This window comes from Dendropsophus ebraccatus (genome assembly GCF_027789765.1).
Source record: "Dendropsophus ebraccatus isolate aDenEbr1 chromosome 6 unlocalized genomic scaffold, aDenEbr1.pat SUPER_6_unloc_1, whole genome shotgun sequence".
NCBI lineage: Eukaryota > Metazoa > Chordata > Amphibia > Anura > Hylidae > Dendropsophus > Dendropsophus ebraccatus.
In genome coordinates this window covers 826037-846445 of record NW_027208415.1, presented here as the reverse complement: position 1 = coordinate 846445, position 20409 = coordinate 826037, and the positions used below count along the sequence as shown (strand labels likewise).

Sequence of the window (20409 nt, the reverse complement as noted above, 5' to 3'; positions counted from 1 at the left end):
TCTCCTGGCGGTGGAATGGGCAAACTGCAGACCGATGGCCAATCAGGGAGTGACAGCATAGGGATTTCAAACGTTCCTAGAAAGTGAGGAAGGTCCCCCAAGGACCGAAACACAGCCGATTTTCCATCCTTCTTGGCATGCAATTGGAATGGGTAACCCCATCTATAGGAGATATCTTTCTCGCGGAGGGCTGTCAGGATGGGCCGCACTGCCTTGCGCAATAGCAAAGTACGTCTCGCCAGGTCCGGTAGCAGAATCACCGAGCAACCCTTAAAAGTCAGTTCCTTGATCTCTTGCGCCCTGTTAAGGATAGCTTCCTTTTCTTTATAGAAGTGGATCCTGCAGATTATGTCACGTGGGCGCTGTGGATCCGTGGGTTTAGGGCCCAGGGTGCGATGTATGCGATCAATCTCTATCTTGTGTTCTGGGGGACTCTGCAGCAGATCAGAAAAGAACTCCATAGCCCATTCCTCTAGTTGCGCTGGGCTTATCTCCTCAGTCAGGCCTCTTATACGCAGATTATTGCGACGGTGGCGATTCTCCAAATCGTCAAGATGGAGCTGTATCTCCGCAATCTGAGTGGCGTTATGGAGAATCGCTTGTCTGTGCTGATCAAGGACAGTATATGTCCGTTCCTGAGCCTCTTCGGCCTCCACAAGCCTGTGGCCCAGTGAATGTAAATCTTTATGAATGGCGGCCAAGTCCTGTTTATGGGAAGCTTCCAAATTGGCAAAAAGAGAGTTCATCTCAGATCTGGTGGGCATAGCCTTAAGATGCGCCTTCCAGTCCCAGGCGTCGTCCTCTGTCTCTCCCCTCTGCCTCCCCGGACTGACCTGTGCTGGTGTAATCTCCTGTGAGACCGCAACATGTGCCCAAGATGGCGCCCATGGCGCAGCTGAATATGACGGGCCGCGGGGTGAGACGGCCGTGCCTGAGGGTCCAGCCGCCGGCGGAGAGCGGGTCCCCTCTGCTCTCCCGGGATGATCATCTGCCAGGCTGGATGCGTCCGTCCCCGCCGGGGACGATGCCGAGCAGGAAGGAGAAGATGGCGCCCTCCCGGCCTGCGAGCCCGCCATCTCGTCCGGCTCAGGGTTCGTGCGGGTGCTGCGGAGATAACGCTCCATAGAGCCCAAGCTGTCAGCTGGATTGAGGCTGCGGGTGTTCCTACGTCTCCTCCGATGCATTCGGGTGTTGCTGCGGGAGATAAGTATTGCTGAGAGCAGGTGTTTTAGTGGAGAGGGACCGGAGCTCAAGCTCTGCGCTGCTTACTCCGCCATGTCCAGGCCATGCCCCCCAAAAAATACAATTTAGATACAAAAATTCTAATAGAAATATTAAAGTAATTTTTCAAGAACATTTACCTCAGCGATCAATGTCCCTCTGCCAGGAACCACGTCGCCCACGACGGGCACCACCATGCTCCGCTACTCGCCGTGCCATAGCTCCAGATCGGGACATCTAAAGGAGGTCAGCTATTGAAGCCCATTCACTTGGGCCTTTTAAACTCAAGGGGCGTTACGGATTGATCAATTATTCTAATCAGAATCCTGTTTTATCCGGCTGTAATCAGAGTTCCGTCTGGGACAAATGTTACTTCCTACGGCCCGAGTTGGACCTTTTCGGTCCGGAAATAATGGTTTTGCTAATTTTTTACGGACCCGGATACAATCAGGCCGTAGACTCATACGGAGTGTGCCCTTTACAGCCGCATATCCTATACTTCCAAGCATACATATGAACCACCAAAAATACCGCCGCACAATTACAGCCGCAAATACAGCCGCACACTTACATAGTCTGAACCCGGCCTAAGGGTACGTGCACACTGCGGAATCGCAACAGATAACCCTTCACGCATTCCGCAGCTGGCACCCACCGGCAGACTGATGCAGGCGTGCGTCTCCGTCCGTGTCATAGACTCCATTCTATGCACGGGCGGATTCCGCTCTCCGACCAATGTGTTCATTCTTTGGATGGACGATGGAATCCGCCCATGCATAGAATGGAGTCTATGACACGGGTGGAGACGCGTGCCCACATCAGTCAGCCGGCAGGTGCCAGCTGCGGAATGAACAAAGGGTTATCCTTCGCCATTCCGCAGTGTGCACGTACCCTAAATCTGTAAGTGGACCCTGAGATACTCTTACAGAGTTTGGAAAATTTCACGCCATACCGTCATCTCTTATTGGGACGGTACTGGCGGAAAAGACGTGTCTGGGGGGCAGCGCACGCTACGCTACCCCCAGACACGTCACTGGATCATGAGGATGATGAGGATGAATGGAGGAAAGAAGGATCCTCACTGGCTGTTTCAGTGCCGGAGGCAATAATAACGTATGCGTCCGACGCCGAAAACACCCTGGGGGCCATCTTTATACCGGGACTAGTATATGGGGTATGTAAATGTGTTCTGGTGTAGTGTAAAATTTTATTTTGTGTAGTTTGGTGTAATGTAGTGTTTTTTTAGGGTTTTTTTGACAGTAAGAAAAAATATACCTACGCCAAAAAAGAAGCTGTTGATAAATGCCGCACTTATGTGCGGCACTTATCAGCAGACAGTGGTGGTAGGATATAGGGGGGAAAAACGCCCCTACCCCAAAAAAGGAGGAGTTGCTGATCAGCGGCACACTTACGTGCGATGCTGATCAGCACTCAGCGGCGTTAGGGCGAATAAAAAGAAAAAAAAAAAAACTTTTTACCCCAAAGCAAACGATCAGTGTATAATATACACTGATCAGCCGCTAGGGGGCAGTAGAATGGAGCTGGCGGAGATGGCCGAAGATGGGGGCGACGGAAAAGCCCGAAGAGCCGAAGATTCCCGATGAAGACCGAACGAACCCAGAAGTGACGGTGACGAGGAGAAGAGGACGCGCGGGACCCCGAATCTTCGTTCCGGAGGCCAGGATCAGGTGAGTATGATACACCTGCACCACACACACCTGTTCTGCACCCCTCAGCTACCTAGCTGAAGGGTGCAGATCCCGGCCGGACACTTTTTAACTGTTAGATCGCCGTGATGGGCCGGCCGGTATTGGCCGGCCTATCACGGCGATCGTGGGGGTGGCACCGGCGCCATCTTTTTGTAGCACACTTATGGCGATTGGTGCTGTCTCGGACAGCACCAATCGCCATTGCTTTCCGGGTCACCGGGTCACCGATGACCCGGAAAGCTGTATTCAGCGGCTAATCTGTATTGATCAGCCGATAGCAGCGATCGTCGGCACGGGGGGGGGGGGGGGGGGGTTAATCACCACCTTTATACTAGGGCAGTTTCTAGTGCACTTTGGCCCCCGAGCGCACTCAGTTCAGGGGAAGGAAGAGGGGCTATTATCAAGATTCCGGTTACTAGGAAGAAGAAGTGTGTGTATTATGGCATAGAACAGTGTGGCACCCCTACCAAATAATATTCTTCTGAATACAAAAACATTCAGTGACTCACAGGTGACATCTTCTTTGATCTGAGGCGTCACTTTCCTTTTCTTCTCCATCTGGCCTGGACCACCATGACGATTTCTTGCAGCTACAATTCATCTCTTCTGAACCTGGCAGACAGACATCTTAGGCTCCGCACTTCCAGCAACTTACTTCCCTTTTCTGCTGTTTGGTGAGCATACCTATATGCTCACCAATACACACAGACATCATCAGACATGTATACACACAAACATCACAGACATCATCACCAGTGTCGGACTGACCCAGCAGAGTACCAGAGGATCCTCCAGTGGCCCCCAGCTTTAGAACCTGCACTAACACTGACTGACATGTTGTTTCTCACTGGTTCTTCATTGGTGGGCCCCCAGTATCATTTCCTCTGGTGGACCCCAGATACCCCCGTCCGACACTGATCATCACACATGTATACACACAGACATCATCACACATGTATACACACACAGATCAGAACACATGTATACACATACAGATCAGCACACATGTATGCACACAGACATCATCACACATGTATACACACAGATCAGCACACATGTATGCACACACAGACATCAGCACACATGTATACACACAGACATCAGCACACATGTATACACACAGACATCAGCACACATGTATACACACAGACATCAGCACACATGTATGTAAACACAGACATTAGCACACATGTATGCACACAGACATTAGCACACATGTATGCACACAGACATCATCACACATGTATATGCGATGCCCTGGCCCCTGGGGGCCACTTCCGCAGTGCTGGTGTTATGAGCGGGCAATGACCGGGGCAGCTGCAGGGGTTATACTTGTCACGGTATAGGCCTGAGGGTGCTGCAGGGCCGGTCTGTGGAATCTGCGGGTGATGATGGGCATGCGATTCTTCGCTGCACCTAGTCAGGGCACCAGTTAGTGGACACCAATGCCAGGGTTCAGTAACAGCGGTTTTATTATAGATGAGGTAACTGGTAGCAACAGTTCTGTCCGGATGCAACCGGGTATATAGCAGGCTTTGACAAATAAAGCAGGAGTGGTGCTGCATAGGCTGTGAGAATACGTGCCGGATGATGGGAGTAGGAGTATGAGAGAAATAGCGTTGCTGGGTGGATTAGCTTGAGAATAATACTTGCTGTGAATCCTTGCAGCGATGAGGAGAGATAACGGAATGACACCCAGATGAGAGAGAAGAATCCGGTCACTTGAGCAGGCAGATACAGCCGAAGACTTGAATACAGCAGCAGACTCAGTCACTCTCCTGAGGGAGAGGACCGAACAACACAACCTCCTTGCTTGAAAGCCGGGGAAGAACCACCTGTCAGCAGGAAGTGGGAGGTCACATGGTTGCTCCTGGCCAGAGCTAGTCGGCCATTGGAGGAACCATGGTTACAGGTCACGTGATCAACAGCCTTGCATACCACTGTACAATGCAATAATACACAGGAATACATGAGAATACACATGAGAATGCACATTACTAGGGAATACTAGGGGAAAACCAGCAGCAGTTGCAGTGCAAACACTTACCAGAACAGGCATCGACACAGAAACAGAAATGGCCATAATAGGAGTAGTAGTCTGCATGTTCTGGGACACTGCATATACACACAGATCAGCACACATTTATGCACACACAGACATCAGCACACATGTATGCACACACAGACATCAGCACACATGTATGTACACACAGACATTAGCACACATGTATGTACACACAGACATTAGCACACATGTATGCACACAGGCACACACAGACATCAGCACACATGTATGCACACACAGACATCAGCACACATTTATACACATACCTCCTAACCGTCCCGGATTCAGCGGGACAGTCCCGGTTTTGGGGTGATGTCCCGCTGTCTCAGAGCGGCCCCCATGTGTCCCGCTGTCCCCCACCCCAGCGTTCGTACCGGAAGCTGCCAGGTGCAGACTGCAGCCCTTACACTGTGAGCGCTCCTAATGAGTGCTCGCAGCGACACCTACTGGCAGGGCGTATGCTGAGGAGGCCGACGAGGTGATGCACAGGCTTCTGGTGCAGGCTTCCTCTTCCAGCCTCGCGGCGCCCGCACTCCTCTCCTGATTGGCACAGATGATGTGAGAAGAGTGCGTGCACCGTGGAGCTGGAAGAGGAAGCCCATAGTTGCCAACAGGTATGACCCGGTAAGCCCCACCCCCATCACGGTAAGCCCCGCCCCCGGCATCCACTGCGGGGCTAACTAACCAGCAGAGTACAGCGGGCCAGAGGAGGAGAGACGCCATGGACAACTACAAATATGGTAAGTATAATGGATCAGTCTCTTACCATATTTCCTGTTGTCCAAGGCGTCTCTCCCCCTCTGGCCCTGTGTACTCTGCTGGTTAGTTAGCCCGGAGGCGGGGTTTACCACGATGGGGGCGCGGCTTACCGGATCACGCTGTTGGCAACTATGGAAGCCTGCAACAGAAGCTCCACGAGATTGAGTACTAAAAGGCATACTAAGGGGCATACTAAGGGGGTAATAAGGGGCATAATAAGGGGCATACTAAAGGGGTACTAAGGGTCATACTAAGGGGGTACTAAGGCCATACTAAGGGGGTACTAAGGCCATACTAAGAAGGTACTATGGGGCATACTAAGGGGTACTGAGGGGCATACTAAGAAGGTACTAAGGGGCACACTAAGAGGGTACTAAGGGGCATACTAAGAGGGTACTAAAGGGCATACTAAGGGGGGTACTAAAGGGCATACTAAGGGGGTACTAAAGGGCATAATAAGGGGGTACTAAATGGCATACTAATGGGCATACTAAGAAGGTACTAAGGGGCAAACTAAGAAGGTACTAAGGGACATACTAAGGAGGGTACTAAGAAGGTACTAAGGGGCATACTAAGGGGGTACTAAAGGGCATACTAAGGGGGTACTAAAGGGCATACTAAGAAGGTACTAAGGGGCATACTAAGAAGGTACTAAGAAGGTACTAAGGGGCATACTAAGAAGGTACTAAGAAGGTACTAAGGGGCATACTAAGGGGGCAATAAGAAGGTACTAAGGGGCATACTAAGGGGGTACTAAGGGGCATACTAATGGGGTATTAAAGGGCATACTAAGGGGGTACTAAGGGGGCAATAAGGAGGTACTAAGGGGCATACTAAGAGGGTACTAAAGGGCATACTAAGGGGGTAGTAAAAAGGTAAAAAGGGGGGTACTAAAGGGCATACTGAGGGGGTACTAAGAGGATAGTAAGGGGGTGCTAAAGGGCATAATAAGAGGGTACTAAGGGGCATACGAAGGGGGAACTAAAGGAATACTGAGAAGCATACAACATAGGGGCATGCTATATACCATGTGGGGGCTAAAAAGGAGGGGTTATATTATGTAGGGGCTATACCAGGGCTGGGAAAAGGAGTTTTGGTGCCCTAGGCAGAGAGGGCAAACGGCGCGTCTGTCTTCGTAGGAGGGGGGTGGGGGTTGCTGGCTGGGAGAGGCTGTGGGGGGCGGGGGATGGTGCCAGGCTGCAGGGACTGGAGGATAGGAGCTCACTCCTTGCTGCGTCTCACTCCTTGCTGCGCCCCCTGAAATTAACCACCGGATGGCGCCCTAGGCCATCGCCTACCCCTGCCTACCCTTTGTCCCGGCCCTGGGCTATACTATGTGCTTTTGGGGGGCTCCTGCACAGGAATTGGTCCTATACTATATAGGGGCTGCTACGGAGGAGGGCTATACTCTATGGGGACTGCTGCACAGGGGGAGAGGAAAGATGGCAAGAAACACAAAACTGAAGCAGAGAAGAAGTCCCCTGTGAGTCACTGAATACCTGCAATACAATCACCTATAAGGTCTGCAGGTGTACAGCCTCATCTACCGCTATATGGTCACAGATGAAGAGTACTGCTCTGTGTATAGTGGATGTTATGTAGTAATGATATGGGGGATACGTCACTATGTGGCGAAGATCTAGTAATAATATTGTTTCTTATTTAATGGCAACAGGTAATGTGGTTATGAGGGACGTGTCTGTGGGGGGGGCATGGCTACGGGGGCGTGGCACATTGCCGTGACTGTCCCTCTTTCCTCTGCGCAAAAGTTGGGAGGTATGTGTATACACACAGATCACCACTCATTTATGCACACACATAGATCAGCACACGTGTATATATATACAGTATACATACCTCCCAACTGTCCCGGATTTCGCGGGACAGTCCCGTTTTCGGGGTATGTCCCGCGGTCCCGGAACGGCCTCCCGTGTCCCGCATTATATGTGGCCCCAGCGAAAAAAACAATAAACCAGTAACTCACCTGTCCTCCGGTCCCAGCAGCTCCTCTCCCGGCAGAGCGCGCAGTCCCGTCATCCTCCGGGGAGGGCAGCGGGGGACAGAGACACTGACTGTGCCGGAAGTGACCTGCAGCTTCTATCATGAATCACTTCCGGTACAGTCAGTGTCTGTATACCCCGCTGCCCGCCCCGGAGGATGACGGGAGTGCGCACTCTGCCAGGAGAGGAGCTGCTGGGACCGGAGGACAGGTGAGTTACTGGTTTATTGTTTTTTCCGCTGGGGCCACACAAATGGGGGGTATTGGCTACTCTGTGGGGCACTATATGGGGGATTGGCTACTATGAGGGGCACTATATGGGGGATTGGCTACTATATGGGGGGATTGGATAATATGTGGGGCACTATATGGGAGATTGGCTACTATGTGGGGCACTATATGGGGGCATTGGCTAATATTTGGGGGGATTGGCTACTATGTGGGGCACTATATGGGGGATTGGCTACTATGTGGGGCACTATATGGGGGTATTGGCTACTATGTGGGGCATATATGGGGGATTGGCTACTATGTGGGGCACTATATGGGGGATTGGCTACTATGTGGGGCATATATGGGGGCATTGGCTACTATGTAGGGCATATATGGGGGCATTGGCTACTATGTGGGGCATATATGGGGGATTGGCTACTATGTGGGGCACTATATGGGGGATTGGATAATATGTGGGGCATATATGGGGGCATTGGCTACTATGTGGGCACTCTATGGGGGTTTGGCTACTATGTGGGGCACTCTATGGGGGATTGGCTACTATGTGGGGCACTATATGGAGGGATTGGCTACTATGTGGGGCACTATATGGGGATTGGCTACTATGTGAGGCACTATATGGGGATTGGCTACTATGTGGGGCACTATATGGGGGGATTGGCTACTATGTGGGGCACTATATGGGGGATTGGATAATATGTGGGGCACTATTTGGGGGATTGGCTACTATGTGGGGTACTATATGGGGATTGGCTACTATGTGGGGCAATATATGGGGGATTGGATAATATGTGGGGCACTATATGGGGGATTGGATAATATGTGGGGCACTATATGGGGGCATTGGCTACTTTGTGGGGCACTATATGGGGATTGGCTACTATGTGGGGCACTATATGAGGGGATTGGATACTATGTGGGGCACTATATGGGGGATTGGCTACTATGTGGGGCACTATATGGGGATTGGCTACTATGTGGGGCACTATATGGGGGGATTGGCTACTATGTGGGGCACTATATGGGGATTGGCTACTATGTGGGGCACTATATGGGGGCATTGGCTACTATGTGGGGCACTATATGGGGGAGTAAGGAGGGGGCTCTGTGTCTCTACTGTTTCCTGCCTGTGTGGTACAGCGATCAGGAGTTTGGATGCAGGGAGGCTGGATGGCCGGGTCCCCCTGGATCCCTGTTTGAGCTGGGGCCCCTGATAGCTGTACCACTAACACTGCCCTGATGGCAATGATGGAATGTGCAGGGGCCACTGGGCGCCCCCTAGCTGTCGGTGGCCCGCCTTAGAAACGGCCATGCTCCATACCACCTCAGGCATACCTCCCAACTGTCCCGTATCTGGCGGGACGGTCCCGATTTTTGGGTCATGTCCCGCCGTCCCGGTACAGCCCCGATGTGTCCCGCTGCCATGCACCTCTCCCCAGCCGGACCCGCCGGATTCTGTGGGATCTGGTGCGGAGCGGCAGAGTGAAGGAGCTGTAACTGTCGCCCTGTGTACCCTGTGGCAGTGCGGGGGCTGGTGTGATGTGGATGGAGGAGACAGTGTGCTGCGGTGCCCGGGCTGTAGCTGCTTCCTGTGTGACCCGGTCACCGCAGTACACGTGCTGTTGCTGCAGGCTCTATCTGTGGGGGAGCTGAGGAGGCACTGAGGCTGCAGAGGTATCTGGCCGACAAGTGTCTCCCCGGGCAGAGCTGCTGGAGGCCAGGTAGCACGAGCCACACTACAGATGGAGGTAATGGGTGTGTAGGGTGGGGGAGGAATGGTCCAGGGCTGGGGGCACACTTACACTTACGGACGGTCCCAGTGTCTCCCGGGAAGCCCCGCCCCCTGTTGATAAGCCCCGCCCCCGATGTAACCCCCGGGAGGTATAGTAACTCTTATCACGGACTGTTAGATCACCCAGCTTTCCAGCATCATCTATTGAAGTGAGTATAGTGGGGGTCACCCGGCTTTCCAGCATCATCTATTGAAGTGAGTATAATGGAGGTCACCCAGCTTTCCCAGTATCTCATAGTCAGTATAATGGGGGTCACCCAATTTTCCCAGTATCTCATAGTCAGTATAATGGAGGTAACCCAGCTTTCCCAGTATCTCATAGTCAGTATAATGGAGGTCACCCATCTTTCCCAGTATCTCATAGTCAGTATAATGCAGGTCACCCAGCTTTCCCAGTATCTCATAGTCAGTATAATGCAGGTCACCCAGCTTTCCCAGTATCTCATACTCAGTATAATGGAGGTCACCCAGCTTTCCCAGTATCTCATAGTCAGTATAATGCAGGTCACCAAGCTTTCCCAGTATCTCATAGTCAGTATAATGGAGGTCACCCAGCTTTCCCAGCATCTTGTATAGTAGTCAGTATAATGGCGGTCACCCAGCTTTCTCAGCATCTTGTATGGTAGGCAGTATAATGGAGTTCACCCAGCTTTCCCAGCATCTTGTATAGTAGTATAATGAAGGTCACTCGCTTTCCTACCATCTTGTATAATGAGGTCACCAAGCTTTCCTACCATCTTGTATAGTAGTCAGTATAATGGAGGTCACCCAGCGTTCCCAGCATCTTGTATAGTAGTATAATGAAGGTCACCCAGCTTTCCCAGCATCTTGTATAGTAGTCAGTATAATGGCGGTCACCCAGCTTTCCCAGTATCTTGTATGGTAGTCAGTATAATGGAGGTCACCCAGCTTTCCCAGCATCTTAGTAGTATAATGGTAATAGGTGACGTGGATATGAGGGTGTGACTATGGGGGCGTGGTTATGGGGAGGGCGTGGCTATAGGGCATGGCACATTGCCGTGACTGTCCCTCTTTCCTCTCAGCAAAAGTTGGGAGGTATGCCTCAGGGGTGTACCACACATGGATTAGGATAGGCACTGGATTTGTGTTGTTAGTAAACCCATACTGTAGGCAGCTCATGACTTTATCACTCTGCTTACATAACCTCTTCACCTAGGCTCTACAGCCTGGGTGGTATTTACATGGAGGGCTTATTCTTTTATAATTGACATTACTAATTGTTGTAATGTATCAATGTTTGGGTTGTCTAAATTAAATGTATTTTACTGTGCATTTATTATTTTAACGTAAGCTACAAGTCTGAACGATTTGAAAACTTTAGAAACTTTAAAAAATTTAAGAAGTAAGAAAACGTCTGAGAAAAATAGCGTCCTTTTCAGGCCTCTATACGGACGCCATTTTGTTGAAGACACAGACAGCTTTTTTACTGTACTGCACAGTTCTTTCCTTCCTGGTGCTTACGCGCAAATACTGGAGCAAGCGCTACCCTGTCTCTGGAGTGGGCGGGGAATCACCCGCGGCGTGCATTGGTTGCCGCCGTTATTGCTGTCGCCTGATAGGTTGCGCTGCGTTCCTAGAAGAGCAATTTAGGAAGAGGCGACGACTTTTTTGTGTTCAGTTCCAGCCAGAAACCTCATGGAGAACGTGGTCGCTAAATATGTGTCCCAGAAGATCAGCAAGACCCGCTGGCGTCCGGTGCCGGCCTCCTCACTGCAGCAGCCGGATTTGATTGCAGCAGGCTCTTGGGATAACGAGGTAGTTGCAGGTGTCATGCCAGATAAGGTTTATTACTCCCTATAGCTACACCTGAGGGTCACTGGGATGGGATAGCTCCCCTGACATGGAAGGAAACCAACATGTGGCTAGTTTATGTCTCAAACTGACAGCAGCCAATCACAGTCCACTTTCATTACTCCAGTTAAGCTGTGATTGGTTGCTATTGTCATCAGGCACATTGTCATACATTCATAAATGTGGGCAAGTGTCAAAAGGACAAAGCCAATTTGCATTTTTCCACTTACGTATTTTTCCTCCTTGTGTATATAAGGCCATAGCACTTGCATTTTTATTTATTGCGCCACTAATTGTACTTTGCAATGGCAGACTGAATTTTTTTTCATGAAGTACACTGCAAAACAAAAAAAAAATTTCAGTATGTGGTGAAATTGTAAAAAAATTTTTTATTTAGGGGGTATTTGTTTTTAAGCCGTTCTCCCTGGGGTAAAACTGACTTGTTATATATGTTCCTCAAGTTGTTACGATTACAACCATATGTAACGTATAATTTTTATTCTATGTGATGGCTTTTAAAAAATTCTAACTATTAACATTAAAGGAGACCTGTCACCCCCCCCCCCCCCCCCCCCGTGCCGGGATGACAGGCTCCCGACTCCCCGTCAGAGCCCCCCCTATACTCACGTGATCCCGCCGGGTCGAGCTTCCTGAGCCGATTGGGTAACTGAGATATCAGCGCCCGAAGCCCGGCGCGTGCGCTGACAGCAGAGCCAGACGCCCATAGAGAATGAATGGGGAGTCCGATGCTCCGTCATTCTCTATGGGCATCGAACTCTCCTGTCAGCGCGCGCCGGGCTTCGGGCGCTGATATCTCCGTGACCCGACCGGCTCAGGAAGCGGGACCCGGCGGGATCACGTAAGTATAGGGGGCTTTAACGGGGGGTCGGGAGCCTGTCACCCCGACACAGGGGGTGACAGGTCCTCTTTAAGTATATGTTCCTTAAAATCGCTCTATTCCAATGCTTATAGCTCTTTTATCATTTGGTCTATGGGGCTGTGTGAGGTGTCGTTTTTTGCGCCATGTGTTCTTTCTATTGTTACCTTGATTGCGCAAATATGACTTTTTGATTGCTTTTTATTAAAATTTTTCTGGATTTGATGCGACCAAAAATGCGCAATTTTGCACTTTGGATTTTTTTTGCGCTTACGTTGTTTACAGTGCGAGATATTTTGGGCGATTACGCACACGGTGATACCAAACATGTTGTTTATTTTTATTTCTAACATGGGGAAAGGGGGGTGATTCAAACTTATCAGGGGAGGTTTTTTTTTTTTTTAATTAAAAAAACTTTTTTTTTAACACATACTCAAAGCCCCCCTGGGGGACTTTTAGTATATGCACACTGATCTCTCATAGAGATCTATGCAGTATAGCTATACTGCATAGATCAATGAGATAAGCAGTCGAGTGCCGAGACGGGATCCATGCCATTACGACACAGACCCCGGCCGGCCTCAGTCGTGACGATTCCCGCCCCCCCCAACTAGACACCAACTTTGACAGCTGCATTTAAAATGCTGATTAGTGGGCACAGCGATTGGACCCTGCCCGCTAATATCCGCTGTCCCACTGCGGGGCCTCGCTCTGAATTCCCCGAGGTGACCGCAGGGCGCCCGTGGTCGTTAAGGGGTTAAAGGGTATTTGTCACTTGCCCATGTAAAATAAATAATGCCCCCCATCTCTTAGTTGTACCATAGTATTCCCTGTACTCTTCATTTCATCTTGCTGCAGCGTTCTGTCCCGTTACACTGACATCCCAATCTTCCGTGTGTGTTATAATTTCTGTTGCAGGGGTCCCTGTTACTGTTTTTTTTTTTTTGCAGAAATCCATAGTACAGGCGATTTTAAGAAACTTTGTAATTAGGTGTATTAGCCAAAAAATGCATTTTTATCATGAAAAAGTAGTTTGACGCCCCCCCCCCCCCCCTTCATTTTTCTCTGTGACGAGGGGAGGGGTGGTGGGAGATGAGGCACCAAAACAGGACAACAAAGAGTTAATTTACTGCTACATCACCAGGCTATCTCCTCTGAAGTCACTGACCTCTAAATAGCGGCTTTCACACAGTTCCCGCTGTGTAATCCTTTGTTCTCTGCTCTCTGCTGCCAACTAATCTCCTTCCTACCCCCTCCCCTCTCCATAGAACAGACAGGGCCCAACTGATGTAAACCAGTCGAGATTTCCTGATAATGAGCAGTGGATGAGAGAGGCGGACCTGAGAACAGTATTTTTGAATGCAGATAATGGCATATTTGCCTAATAACACACTATCACTGAAAACATGTAGATCTAAGACTTAATAAATTTTATTAGGTATACATTAAAAACGTGGTCCACAATAGTTACCATATAGGTCAATCAATTAGAAATAAAAGCGGCACTTAACCAAAAATCCATAGTGTGTTTCACAGATCGTGAGATGACACATCATACCCCTACCAACAAGTATATATGCCTTACAAAGTAGGTGGTGGCACCTATCTGCCACCCCGGTCTCTACGCGTTTCTCCCCTCTGGGATCAACAGGAGACCAAACAGCAACAAGCACATAAATGGGGTCAAGACTACCACTAATCAAAAATGTCACTCTGGACAATAAAATATAGATAGTGGGAAAGCACTGACTAATTCATACTTTACCCTGTGGTGTCAAAAACATACACAACTCGATCAGGTAAAGAGTGTCACAATGGACAAACAGTGCAGTAATAAAACCAGGCTCACACAGAGCCACTCACGATCCCCGCGACCAGATGTACGGTCTCGTATAGTAGTGCCGAGGATGCCCCTGATAGAGCCCGCCCCTTCATTTATACGAGCAATTCGCGCCACCGGCAAACCAGTCCTGCCCCCCTCCCCCTCCCCAGAATGCGTCCTTAATGTCTGCGTATCAGCCTGGAACGCAGCGCTACATACGCTCGGTGCGTGCGTGTCATCCTGGAACGCACCACCGAGCGCGCATCACGTGATGCAATGATCACGCGCTGATCGCGCCCAGGGCTCCAGACTAAAAAATTTACCTGGGAGCCATTGGCTCCTAACCTGAAAAATTTAGGCGCCAAATAGAATATTTGGTCGCCAGCATTTTAAACCATGTAAAATTAATGTTATGTTAAATGGGACTTACTGTGTGCAGAGGCCACGGCAGCCTCCTCCTCCTTTAGGTCCTTTCTTTTCTTAGTTTGAAAACGTTCGACATGGAAACCTGCAACTTGACAACCATATACAGTCTGACTCAGTACTTCAGTTTCACTTGGCTAGCCTTTTAATGAGGCTTACTCTTCTGAACTTGAACTTAAAGGGAACCTGTCGACCCCCGTGCCGGGGTGACAGGCTCCCAACCCCCCGTTAGAGCCCCCTATACTCACCTCATCGCGCCGGGTCCCGCTTCTTAAGATGGCCGGGTCATGGAGATCTCAGCCGCTGCAGCCCAGAGTCCAAGATGCAGCTGAGAGATGAGTCCAACGCGCATAGAGAATGACGGGAGAGTCCAGCGCTCCGTCATTCTCTATGAGCGTTGGACTCATCTTTCAGTGTGCGCGCCGGGCTGCAGTGGCTGTGATCTCCGTGACCCGACCATCTTCAGAAGCGGGACGCGATGAGGTGAGTATAGGGGGTTCTAACGGGGGGTTGGGAGCCTGTCACCCCGTCACCGGGGGTGACAGGTTCCCTTTAAAAGCTTGCAACAGTCTATACATACTGAGCTAGACTTATGACTGCAGCCATAGTGACCCCCCACAAGATGTGTATATAGATAGATATATCTCTCACCTAGTAATATCTCTCACCTAGTAACTAATGCAAGTGACCCCCTACAATACAGACACCTGAGGGGCCCTGATAATAATTGTGCATATATCTATCTCCCAGTGTCTGCAGCCAGTTTGCCCTACACTTATAGATGCCCCCCCCCATTATAGATGCCCCCTCTTCTCCCCCCCCTTATAGATGGCCCCCTCTCCCCCCATTATAGATGCCCCCCCCCCTTTCCTCTATGCTAAGCAGTATTTAAAAAAAAATAAACACACAAACTCACCTGACAACCCGCTCCCCTGGCGATCCTCTTCTTCTTCAGGCGCTGTCCCCGGCTGATGCGCGGCTGCCGGGGGTGTCCCATCCTATCCCCGGAAGCGCGTCGCGTCAGTGAGCTCCCTGTACGCCGGGGCTGTGACTTCTGACACAGGAAGCGTCTCTGACGTGCGCTTCCTGTGCCGGAAGTCAGGGCCCCAGGCAGCTCACTGATGCGCCGCGCTGCCGGGGATAGGATGGGACACCCCCGGCAGCCGCGCATCAGCTGGGGATACTTGGAGACAGTGCGCCGCCGGGGCCAGTCGCAAATGGCGCCCAGATTAATAAATCTGGGCGCCATTTGCAAAATGTCAGTCGCATTGGCGACCATTTTGGTCACCATCTGGAGCCCTGGCGCCCCACGCCCATTAACAGCCTACAGGGCTGCACCGGCAAAGATCACGCCCCCTACATACGCTGTTAACCAGTTCATCACTCCATAATGCCGCAGTGTCCCAAACCTTTTTGGCATATTGAGTTATGTGATCGCATACTGCGAAGGAGCACATAACAATACACCAATAGATTATCTTATTAACCCCTTAACGACCGCGGGCGTAAGTGTACGCCCCCAAAACCCGTGCCTTAACGCAAACGGGCATACATTTACGCCCGCGGTTTCCCGCGGTCCCCATCGGTAATCATCGGCTCCAGCGTCGTCAAACTTCGGCTTTTTCCGGAATTGGCGTTCTACTGCCCCCTAGCGGCTGGTAAGTGTACATATCAGTAGCTATAGGGTTGGGAAAAAAAAAAAAAAAATCTTTCTTCAAATTTTTTTTTTCTATTTTCCGCACCCTATCGCCGCTGAGTTCTGATCAGCATCGCACGGTCTGCTTATAAGTGCATTTATCAGCAACTTCTTTCTTGGCGTAGGTTTTTTTTTTATACTTAATGTTAAAAAAACATGTAAAAAACACCATTACACTACACGGAATAAAGTTTTACACTACACCACTACATACCCCATATACCAATCCCCGTATAAAGATGACCCCCAGGGTGTTTTCGGTGTCGGACGCATACGCTATTATTGCCTCCGACACCGAAACAGCCAGTGAGGATGAATGGGGGGTCCTTTGTTCCTCCATTCATCCTCATCCTCATCATCCAATGACGTATCTGGGGGTAGCGTAGCGTACGCTGCCCCCCAGACACGTCTTTTCCGCCAGTACCGTCCCAATAAGAGATCACGGTATGGCGTGAAATTCTACAAACTCTGTGAGAGTACCTCAGGGTACACTTACAGATTTAGGGTACGTGCACACTGCGGAATGGCGAAGGATAACCCTTTGTGCATTCCGCAGCTGGCACCCGCCGGCGGACTGATGCAGGCGCGTGTCTCCACCCGTGTCATAGACTCCATGTTATGCATGGGCGGATTCCATCGTCCGTCCAAAGAATGAACACATTTGACGGAGAGCGGAATCCGCCCGTGCATAGAATGGAGTCTATGACACGGACGGAGACGCGCGCCCGCATCAGTCTTGCCGGTGGGTGCCAGCTGCGGAATGCACAAAGGGTTATCCTTCGCCATTCCGCAGTGTGCACGTGCACTTAGTGTATGAAGGAAGGGACACCCAAATCCAGCCCCCAGATGCCCCCCCCCCCCCCCCATCCTCAGAGTTAGTGGGGAGATCGTTCGGGAACTGATCTTCCCACTGCTGGATAAAGGTTACCACCTGTACGGGGATAACTTTTATACCAGCACCCCCTCTTCCGGTCCCTCGCTGCCCTGTAGCTTGCGGCACGATCGGAAAATATCAGAAGCAGTAATAAAGCCCTAATATTTAGCAGCCATGGAGCGGACCCAGCGCTTCTGGATATGAAGGACCCCGTATCGCACCAGGACAACATTTTCCAGGTGACGTCCCCCACACTGGAAAACAGGAGACCCCAGAAGAAGTGCAGAGTGTGGCGTAACAGGGGGATCAGGAAGGACGCCATTTTCCAGTGTGACGCCTGTCCTGATCACCCCAGGCTCTGCATACTGGATCGCTTCAAGGCGCAGCACACGTCACTGGGGTTCTACATTATCTAAATTCTGTCCCTTATTCCTATTTCAGGGGTCACGTTGATCCAGGGATTATTCTGATCGCCATTATGGAGTCGGGAAGGAATTTTTTCCCTGTGATGAGGCTACTGTCGTCTGCCTTACGAGGGTTTTTTGCCTTCCTCTGGATCAACACAGGTTGAATTTGATGGACACCTGTCATTTTCAACCTTATAAACTAATAATTGGCCTAATACCCCCAAATAAATTAGAATTGTCCCTTTTTCCCCAGCTAAATAGGTATGGCCGCCATTCCCATTAGAGGATGCCATGATGCAATTACAAAGCCTCTGTGCGGCCAGGACAGTAGAAACCCCCGACAAGTGACCCCATTCTGGAAACTACACCCCATAAGGAATCTAACAAGGGGGGCAGCGGGGATATGGCCCCCTGGTGACGGCCACATTTGGGACGTGAAAATGAAAAAAATTGTATTTTTTATTTTCACGGCACATGTTCTACATATGTGCCTGTTACCAGTGGGGTCCATATGCTCACTGCACCCCTTGTTAGATTCCTTATGGGGTGTAGTTTCCAGAATGGGGTCACTTGTGGGGGGTTTCTACTGTCCTGGCAGCACAGGAGCTTTGTAATTGCGACATGGCCTCCATCCTCCATTCCAGCCTCTAAATGTCACTCTGTCCCTTTGGTGGCTTGCCCTGTGCCCATATGGCACATTATGTCCACATGTGGGGTATTTTCGTACTCAGGGGAAATTACCCTACACGCTTTGCTTTTATTTTCTTTTTTAACCCCTTGTGGAAATGGAAAAAAATCAAGGCTAGACCAACATTTGGTGTAATTTGTTTAAAATTTTTACTCTAAATCATTAATCTTGTCTTGATTTTTTTTCATTTTCACAAGGGGCTAAAAAAAAAAAAAAAAAAAAAAAAAACACAAAATTTGTAGAGCAATTTCCCCTGAGTACGGAAATACCCCACATGTGGACATAAAGCGCCATGCGGGTGCAGGGTAAGCCTCCAAAGGGAAGGAGCGCCATTTGGTTTTTTGAGGCTGGATTTGGCTGGAATGAATTTCTAGGGGCCACGTTGCATTATGGAAACTACACCCCTCAGGGAATGTAACAAGGGGTGTAGTGAGCATATGGACCCCACTGGTGACGGGCACAAATATGGAACAATGTGGCGTGGAAATTAAATATTACATTTTTTACACTATAATGTTGGTCTAGCCTTGAATTTATCATTTTCACAAGGGGTTAAAGGGGTAGAAAAAAACACAATGTTTAGAGCAATTTCCCCCGAGTCCGTAAATACCCCACATGTGGACATAAAGCGCCATGTGGGGGCGTGGCCTGGCTATGGAGGGGTGAAGACACGTTCTCTGTAGGCTCTGCTGACAGGGCGCCAAACAGCCTCCATATACACCTTTAATCGGCACCAAGACACCCTCAAATGGTGGGTGGCCGGCGAAAGTCAAGACCCAGCACCAGTTCCGCCCGTTCCCGGCCCGCCCGCCGCAGTTTGGAGCGGTATTTCCCCGCCGCGAACCGCGGCCTAGCTGACCGGCCTGCGGCCTCCATACTCCCCAGCTCTCGCGTGACCAGAGCGTCCGCTGCCGCCGCTCGTACCTGTCCGGAACGGAGCTCCTGCAGCCCGGAAGACGTCCTGCTATCGGCAGCGGAGGAGGTACGTGCTCCGGTCCTGGAGCCCCCCGCACTCGTGACACCGGGCCCCCGCTGCTCCGTCCGTGCGGGACTTCCGGCGGCTCCCTGCCAGCTGTCTGACGCTGCCCCCGCTGACTCCCTCCTTGCACGGCCTCCGCTGACCCCCCGGCCGTCTGTTATCTTTGGGGCTGAGTCTCAGGAGCAGGAGACCACCGATACCCGGATTGTGGGAGCTGGGGAGGAGCTGGGGAGAACTGCCTGCCGCAGACACAGCACCATCTGGGCTGCAATATGTCCTCACTCTCTCCTGCTGCACTACCATTCTCCTCCACTAGGGACAGTATGACGAACAGTGCTGGCTCTGCTATATCTATTAACCCCGGGAGCGTTGCTTTCTCCAATAATCCCCTGTGTGTTGCCTCATCCAGCACCTCTATGAACACTGCTGCCTCCATTAACCCTGTGTGTGCTACCTCACCCAGCACTACTGTGAACACAGTGCTTTCCATTAACCCTGTGACCTCCGCTGCACCAATTAACCCCGTGCATGCCAATATGGAGTGGGATTGGAAAGAATACATGAAACTACTCCCTACGCGTTCGGACATGGGAAAGTTTGTGGAACGTTTGGAAACTTCCTACAAGCAGGAATTGAATTCTCTAAGTCTGAGGTCCATACGTTGGAGACGAAAATCTCTGATGTCGCAGCTGACCACGATTCCTTAGTCTCCACTGTGGATAATGTCCAGGCTACGCTTGCTAATCAGGAGAATCGGATCCGGCACCTTTACAGACTCCATGATGATGCTGAAAATCGGAGTCGCCGGAATAACATCCGTATCAGAGGGTTGCCAGAAGCGACTAGAACAAACTATCTCATCCCATCTTTCCAAGATTTATTCGCCTCCATCCTCAAACGTCCACCAGGCGCAGAGTTTGAAATTGACAGAGCTCATCGTATGCTGGGCCCGGTCTCTCATGATGTGAATAGGCCTCGTGATGTCATCTGTAGGCTCCATCATTACAGAATAAAAGATGAGATCATGAAGGCGGTGCGCAACATGGACTTTG

General features: G+C 50.6%; 1 protein-coding gene across 1 annotated transcript in view; it reads left to right on the top strand.

Annotated features, from left to right (window-relative positions):
- Positions 1-11298: 11298 nt before the first annotated feature.
- Positions 11299-20409, top strand: part of NUP43 (nucleoporin 43) — a 208158-nt gene continuing 199047 nt past the window's right edge. Inside the window, exon 1 of the mRNA XM_069955648.1 lies at positions 11299-11555. Coding sequence (XP_069811749.1) covers positions 11436-11555 — 120 coding nt within the window. The 5' untranslated portion in view covers positions 11299-11435. The remainder of the gene's footprint in view (positions 11556-20409) is intronic.